General features: G+C 37.9%; 1 protein-coding gene across 1 annotated transcript; it reads right to left on the minus strand.

The window, feature by feature from the left end:
* Window positions 1–473: 473 nt before the first annotated feature.
* Window positions 474–1,256, minus strand: LOC148938640 (E3 SUMO-protein ligase ZBED1-like). The gene has a single exon (XM_089107644.1). It carries the CDS (start codon window positions 1,254–1,256, stop codon window positions 474–476), a length of 783 nt encoding a protein of 260 aa, XP_088963770.1.
* Window positions 1,257–8,850: the final 7,594 nt, after the last annotated feature.

The following is an 8,850-nucleotide window of genomic DNA, read 5'->3' on the forward strand; positions in this document are numbered from 1 at the left end:
GTCAATGTTTTTCCCAGAGAGTCGGTTTTGCCGCTCGGTGATCAACTGACCGGCCTTGGAAAAAACTCTCTCAGAAGGGACACTGGTGGCGGGCACAGACATAAATTATATGGCAACCTCGTACAGATATTTCTGAGAGCCCATGTTGCGAGAATTCCACTACTCGAGTGGATCCGTTTTTCTTGGAACTACAGATTCTCTGTTAAAAAGCTACAGAGCCATGATAGACTCGGCTGCTGTCGAACCATGTCCTGAGTTGACTACCAGAACTTCGTCATATGAGCCCCACAAACTGTCATGAGCCTGTCAATGCTGTCTGGTGGGGTTTATGACGGTACTTGTACTTGCTGCTACGGATTAAGCAGACAGCAAGGTCAAATCCATCTCTCTTGCCATTTTCCCCTCAACCGAGACAAGATCGTCAGCGGAAATATACATTTTCTTGAAACGCGGATCAAGGTATGTGGCAATCGTCACGGGTGTGACCTGACGAGGCTTGTAAGCCTAGCTTGCATTTTCTCCATCAAAGCCTTGCGGAAGTCCTCGGCGACATTTGAAAATCCACCACAATCTACCTGAACCAGGTGGCGTCTCAAAATCTTGGATAAAGGCAGGACTTTTGAGATGGAGGGATAGCTTTCAGAAGAGAGCTCGATTGTGACCTCGTCAAAAGGTGTAAGTACCGCGATCACGTTTGATATAACATCCCACTCACTTTCAGTGAGTAGTAGATCTACTTTACCGAGAAGCACAAGCAAACTTGGTACCAACTCTTTCAAATCTTGTAGACTACGCAGCACAATGAGAGGCAAATTCCGTCTAGTGGTCACATCAGGTATCAGTTTTTTGGTGCAAACATTGTCAATAGAGATCTGAACCTGGCGCAGCTTGTCGGCAGCTACAACACTACGTCTGAAAAAGCTGACTATGTTCCTAGCTTTTTGGACAAGAGGTGACAAGTCAGCAGTATCATCAATAGCACCCCTCACAATCAAATTCAGAGTATATGCGAAGCACGAAACATGTCTCCAGCCTTTACCTACAGCAGATGCAGCATCTTTTACAGCCCGTACCACATTTGCTCCATTATCGGTAACTACAGCTACAACCTTTTCCTTAATCCCCCACTCAGTGGCAATTTTCAGAAGATGAGCTGTGATAGCATAAGCAGTATGCCTTTCTTCAATTTTCGCAGTAGTAAGCACGTTGCTGCAGAGGCAGCCTTTCTCATCAATGTAATGTACAGTGACAGCCATGAAACCCTTAGTCGCCTGGGAGGTCCATATATCTGTGGTAAGGGAAACATATCCTACTTTTTTTTAGCGCCTCCTGCAGTTTCAATTTCTCTACAGCATAGATTTCAGGGAGAAGATCTCTTGTCACTTTAGCTCGGGATGGCAAAGTATAATTAGGGTCAAGGCCCTGCACCAGATCAATAAACCCAGGATTTGAAACAACAGAGAGGGGTTGCATATCTTTTGCAATGAATTTCACAACCAGTTTGTTCATTTATACAGTTTTAGGGTGCTTTGCACTGTACTTGGTCTGTAGCAACGAGTCAATTCTCGGCTGCTTTGCACTTGGTGCTCCTGAGTCAGTCTGGTCACTTCTATCACGGGTAACTTGGGTAGGGTCACTAGCTTGACTCAAAGGTCTGGTTGAGTCTTGGCTATGTGATGGGACAATTTGACTTGAATCATGTAAATCATTAGATGGACAAGAATCAGAATCAGGGTTAACACTGGCACCCCCGGCCGATGTACTTCCTTTTATGCTTTGGTATTGTTTTTTGTGGTTTGTCTTGAGATGAGCATTAATGTTGGTGGTATTTCCAGAGGTAGCAACACGTTTTTTGCATATTTTGCATAGTGCAGACTTAGCCGATACTTTTGTAAAATATTCCCACAAAGGACTTGGCATTTTTCACCTGCAATATATTAAACATTCAGAGGCAAATAGAATCCAATGGAACTGATTTTGTTAAATAAAGTGGTAGTACCAACCAGCAAATAATGGACCAAATGTGGGGATTCGATTTGGCATATAGGGTTGGATTTTGCTATGTACTCTAAATCAATAAGCAAAAGAAAATGATGAAAAATTACAGTATATTATCAGCTAAATTTCTAAATATCAAAGATTTGCCAAAATATCATATTTTGCCAATCTGTTTTACAGAAATGTTATCTACTAGTCCAATAGCCATGTAGCAAGACAATACTCTGATATTAATGAGATTTCAAAGTCAAGACAGTGTTACCGCCTAGAGTCTAGGCAGTAGAGTCTAGGCTAGACGAGTTGTCGGAAACGCATCTGCCTAAAGAATAATCAAATCAACCGAGCACAACCTGGAGAGGCTGTGACACTATTTAATTACCAAAGGAAAAAATCATCAGACTCATTCTTCCTGACTGAGCATAGAAGCAGCATAAAAACAGGACACACAAACAGGCAACATTACAGAACCCTTTAGTGCACTTCTACATTTTTGAAAGACGCCCTCTGACTTACCCATTACATACTTCATACCAGCTTCATCACAGGGACCTATGTAACCTCGGACTGTTCGGACAAGAAACTAGTGCCGTGGTAAAAGAAGTGTCAATCTAACCTTCAAACTATAATTTAAGCCTCCTGACCCTGTGTGGCAAAGGGAGGTTGTTAATTTCAGTTGAAGAGCTAAAATTATGGTCTAAAAGCTTGATTGATACTTTTTATCACCAACGTACGAGGCTATACCAGTCTGAGGTTGCATATTTACCTAGCATAGGTTCCCTGTACCTGACTTAAACCCTGACTTTTACGAGGTGGGCTGAGAAATTCTACTTCTACACTTAACCAGCTGGGAATCAATAAAAGTATTTTGGGTTATGGGGCTATAAGCCCCATAACCATCATTGTCACATCATTGTCACATCATCATTTTAACAATGATGATTTTATTAATAAACAGGGCTGAAGGGTGAGTATACAGGGCTGCGAACTTTTTTGTCAATGCATATGTCCCTTCAGTATTCAAAAGTGTTTCCTTTTCAGCCAAATTATTTCCATATTTTGTCTGTAATATGTCCATAATATATCCATCTTGAAATCTCAAAAACAAGTTTTCTTACGACTTGTATACCTCTTTCGAAGTGGTCAGTTAACATCGAATATAATTAAAACGAATAAGATTCATTTAATCATCCATAAAAAATGAACTAGTGTGAAAGCACAAAAGTCATAAAAACATATAAACAGTAAAAAAATAATTGTCGGAGCTTGAGGCTCATCTTCCTACAAGAGGTCTGCTTGACAGGTATGGTTGGCATGAGGGTCAGCATTTTCACTTCTTTTGGTAGCTTTTTGCCAATCAGAGTATTTCTTGTGCATGTCATAAGGTACAATCCAGGAGTCAAGCGACGTTGCAGAGTGCTAGGTAAGCTGGGTTGCCCTTCAATCAGGGGGGTGATATCCCTCATAATTTAGTAATTGCTTCTGTTGCAAGTTGTATCTTGAGCCCTTAAAGGGGCCCCAAATGAATTTAATTTTTTTAACCACACAAAGAAGTTATCAACAGTAGTTAAGTTACTGAAAAGGTGTTAAAAACATATCAATTATTCATAAATAAGTTGTTCAAGAGTAATATATACCAAAAATACTTATTTATAACAATCAAACCTCATTTATTGGGCAACACAAATATAAACTTTTTTCATATTTTTTAATTTTATAAAATGCTTCAAAAAAAATTATCACTTTATTTTGTATTTTGTAACTTTGCTTAAAAAATTTCAGGTATTTTTTTGGAATTTTTGGGGGGGGGGGGGGGGTAAATTTCATGGTAACTTTGCAATGGACCATGTAATCTACTAGAATGAAAGTGGAAACATCATTTGATACTTCTTATGCTCTTTCATAATTCATATAAAATACCTTCAGGGCCCCTTCAAGGGCTCAATATGCAATTTACAGCAAAAGCGATTATTGGATTATGAAATAGCATAAAAAAGGCATGAAATGATGTATTTACTTTCATCTTAGCTAAATTGTTATGCCACCTGCAAATTTACCACCCATACCAAAAGCCTAAACTTATACATTGTGCCCAAGATTTGGGGCCTGTTTTAAATGTTTAGGATGAGTGTATTTTGATCAGGATAGCCTACTTGTCAAAGATTATGCATTAGCCAAGCACTGGGAGGTTTTACCCAATATAACCCCTCCACTATAGCCTAGTCTAGGTTAAGTTTGTATTAGTTTTATAAAAGTTTTCCAGAATCTTACTGGGAATTTCACATAAACCTAAGGGGACTCATTCAAACAGGGTGCGTGACTGCCTTTGTTCCATCAACACTTTACTAGGCTATAACTCCACACAAAGTTTTCATATAGCCTAATTTGTTATCAACCAGGTAGAATCACGACCCTTCTAGAAGACCCTTAATGAAATTATTTGAAAAAAATCTACGTTTTCTAAAGAGTTAAAGAGGCTGAGTCACAAGTTCGAACCTTAAAACGTACAAGGATTAGAAGGTACAGTTGGGGGGCTGCCGCAACCCAAACCCCCCACTTTCGCAACCTTTAAATAAAAAAAAGTTTTTCAAACTGAAAGTAAGGAGCGGCATTAAAAATTAAAACGAACAGAAATTATTCCGTATACGAAAGGGCCTATGCCCTCCTCAACGCCTCGCTCTTTACGCTAAAGTTTGACTTTCTCACAACTGTTTTTTTTAAACAATAAAAACTTTAGCTTAAAGAGCGAGGCGTTGAGGAGGGCACAGCCCCTTTCATATACGGAATAATTTCTGTTTGTTTAAGTTTTAATGTCGCTCCTTACTTTCAGTTTAAAAAACTTTTTTTTTATTTAAAGGTTGCGAAAGTGGAGGGTTTGGGGGGCGACAGCCCCCCAACTGTACCTCCTAATCCCTGTACGTTTTAAGGTTCGAACTTGTGACTCAGCCTCTTTAACTCTTTAGAAAACATAGTTTTTTCAAATAATTTCTGCACGTTTTTATACAATTTATTACTTATTATTGCTTGACTAACTGTTAGCTGATCGTGTCAGGAGTTAAAGTTGGGGAGCTGCCGCACCCCAAACCCCCCGCTCTTGAAGATTCTTGTGTTAAGGCTTTTAATTCCTGAATACTCAAATCAAATGCGCAGTAAGATTTTCTTTTTTCAACTTGTCTTCGAGCATGCGGGTATACGGCGTGTTATCAAACCAGTGGAGACTTACCTGTAACCTGAAGGCCGACTGTGATATTCTTCTGGAGACGCCTGTTGAGCCGAAGGATTTATTAGATTGGATTTAAAAAAGAAACTGAGTTTCTTTTTTAAACTTGAAATTCAATATAAAAAAATTCCTCTAACTGGGAATCGAACCCGGGTCTTCCGCCTGACAGTCAGTAGTAGCGACCACTGTACCACAGAGACAATTGTTAAATTATTTTTAGTCTTTGCTATCTATTTTTGAGGCAAGCAAATCCCCACAAAACTTGATATTTGGTTTTTGGAAAACAAAGAAGGAGTGATCAGATTAAGCTGAAATTTCGAGGATAAGCTCCCAAGCCCTAGAAAAGCTTATCCTTTAAATTTCAGCCCGATCGGACAACGTTAAAGGGGGGCTGTGGTGGGAAAATTTAACATGGGCTCTTATAGGAAAACAAGGTTTTTCGTAAATGTAAATTCGGGGGATAATTTTTTCAGTCTGAAAATATCAAAAGGCCCTAACAGGTCAAATTCCGCTTCGAATGAGTCCTCATTTACCTGGATCCGTTGCCAACTGTGGCCTGTAGGCGTGGCTAATAAAAAAAAAGAGAAATGAACATTAAGTGGCTATATCTGGTTTTTGGAAAACAGGGAAGGAGTGAATTCCGGGGATAAGCTCCTGGGCCCTAGTAAAGCTTAACCTCTAAATTTCAGCCCGATCGGACAGCGTTAAAGGGGGGCTGTGGTGGGAGGGTCGAAACTTCCGGCCCAGTTTACCCCATGAAGATAAAGTCGGAGGAAGATGGAATTTTGCACGTTTCTTAGTTTGAGCATGGGCTACAAAATGCAATCACCTCCGTCTCTCTGCGACCTCTAGGACCAGAAATTGCTTAACATTGTGGTGGGTCGCCTCTTTAAAGAGGCACAAGTGTGCCTTCTTGATTCAACTTGTAAATATGACAAAAAAACTGGTTAACTGAGACTAATTTCACATTTTTGGAGGATATTGCACTTCCAGCATAAAAATGTACTTACCAACACAGACATGTTATGATTTTTTGAAAACTGTGGTAAATTTTAAATAAAACTAGATAAAATCGCACATTCCTCTGTTTTTTAAAAAAAGTTTCAATCATTCCATTAAAAAACATACAAACTGTGGAATGATAAGGAATGACAATGTCATTGTTGTTTATTTCAACGTTTCTGGAGCATTCATTAGCTCCGTCTTATGAGTCATGGGATTTCATAGGTTATTCTTCTTCTTCTGGAAGATTTGGAAAACTTTTTTCTCTGTGGGACCTTTTCTGTTGGTCATTCACGAGTAGATGGCGAGAAAAGCTGAAAATACTGGAAAATTCCGAAATATCGTTTTCGATATCGATATTTACGTTTCGATATTCGATATCGATATTTCGTCTGATATATCGATATATCAATATCGATATTGAATATCGCCCAACACTATTTGACAATTAGATACCAAGAACACATTTCTCGTTTGATTAAGTGAAAAGTTATAATTATTAAATGAATTGAAGTATCTAATATCAATTTGGAGACGACATTTATTATTTGTTTTTCAAATAAGACAAATATTTGCAGATAAGTATTGAAACAACACCGCCTGTGTTTATGGTTTACAGTTGCAAGAAGATCGTTGCATGTTCTACTGGTACAGAGTGTTAAGATGTCACCGAAAACCTAAATTGGATAACATAAGCTTTTTTAAACGATACTCCAAAACACGTACATTGTCCATTTAAATATGTTAACAATGTTTTCAACCTTTGTAAACCCGACGTTTTAAATTGTGATGGAGCTCGTAAATATTACATTATTGGAACGAAAAACACTTCCGATGACTATGCCAATTGCCCTCGAGGAGCGTTAAAAACAATCAATACACTAAATAAGTATTATCACACTTAAATAATGGTATATAAGAAAAATCCTTTTGGTCACACATATTTATGTAAAATTACACACGACATAAATCCGGCCCCGTAGCGAATTTAAATTCTCCCGCCTCGACGATGTACAATCTCTATTGTAAAGTATTGATAATGTGTTAAAAATATAAGTCATAATATGTAAGACTTCTTTATTGGAATTAAATAGATATACGGTCGAGGACATAGAATATAGAAGTTTTTTCAGAAATGTATAGAACAGCTTAGATTATTGTAATTTTATGTCTTAGACCTATATTTTTTGCCTAACAGTTTGCTTTCAATAGAAAAAAATATCAAATCAACTTAAATGATTTAAATGACAAGTCTAAAAAATAATGGGTCGGTGTTCAACATTGTTTTGTTGGGTTCCTTTTGCTCTTCAGCAAACCGCTTCCAGGTCGTCAGGGTGATTTCATAGTTTACGTCACGTGCTTCGAGAGATCCGGCTCGCGACTGGAAAACTAATTGCATCTAGTGATTGTTGTACGAGTAATACTCATACATAAATAATGTGCTCCGGAAGGACATGAAGATACCACCTGGTAGTTCCCAGCGCGCTAAGAGATCAACGGTGTTAGTGAGTTCTCTCTTCAACTACAGACTATAACGCAACCGTATTTTTGTTTAATTTATCAACAAGTAATTAATAGGGCTTTAAGAGAACTAGACTGAAAAATCGGATAAAGTTATTTTAGTGTATTTATCACATTTACATACTATACAATATGTTTCTATCGTTTCACATCTTACAAAATCTACTAATATGTACATATACTAGCATTTACACGAACATTCTCTTGGACATTAACCCCGTTCACGGACATTAATCCCGTCACCATTCGTTAATCAGTGTCAGATGGCAATTTTTTTTAAAACACGTTTTTTAACTTTTAGTTACTATTGGCTGTGGATGGCTCTTTACTAGGTTGCAGCTACCGCTGCAACCATGATACCAAACAGTCGAGAAGTTTCCCAAATGTACGATCTGATCAAACCGATTTCATAGCCACAAGGACAAATGACGGGCGACAGAATGCATTGGAATTGTATAATCTAGCCTATATATTTGCAAATTAGGGGGGTGGGGTAAGGTTAGGTTGAATTAGGTTTTTAACCCCTTTCTGAGATTTATTTCACCCCCTCCCCTTAATTTACAAATATTTCGCTGAAATTAAATTATTTTATGAACTTAAGTATTATATTAGTAGTGAGCCATCTAGTACTTTCAGGACAGGTTGTATAATACGACCATACACTCCATATTATGAACCTATAAAACGACCAAACATGTTATGTTTTGGAAGTAGAAATTCAGGGACGAGATCGTATAAAATGACCAGACAGGTTTCTGAGGCAACACCGATTTTCTGAACCACTATTAATTACTATTAACTGTACAAAGAATATGCTCACAAGTGTAATAGATTTGACACCTACAAGGAAACCTACAAGAATATGCACAGAAGTGTAATAGATTTGACGCCTACAAGAGACCTTGGTATAACGTGTTCAATAGTTTAATGGACTTTCTGTAAAAATACTGGTTTCAGCCGAAGGGGACAATAATCATAATTTTTGTATTATTTGAGTAAAACTAACTCAATTTGCGAAAAAGGTACTCCATTGGCATAACTCTGCTATGAATGATCTTAATTGGTGATTTAATAATAGGGGTGAAACAGAGCTGGATGATATTTTTAATTGG

The sequence above is a fragment of the Artemia sp. Qi Xiang Cuo genome, unplaced genomic scaffold, assembly GCF_049724085.1.
Source record: "Artemia sp. Qi Xiang Cuo unplaced genomic scaffold, ASM4972408v1 HiC_scaffold_3062, whole genome shotgun sequence".
Lineage (NCBI taxonomy): Eukaryota > Metazoa > Arthropoda > Branchiopoda > Anostraca > Artemiidae > Artemia > Artemia sp. Qi Xiang Cuo.

Excerpts from the sequence above, each read along its gene's own strand:
- LOC148938640 (XM_089107644.1), bottom strand. The coding sequence starts at position 1,256 with ATGGCTGTCACTGTACATTACATTGATGAGAAAGGCTGCCTCTGCAGC.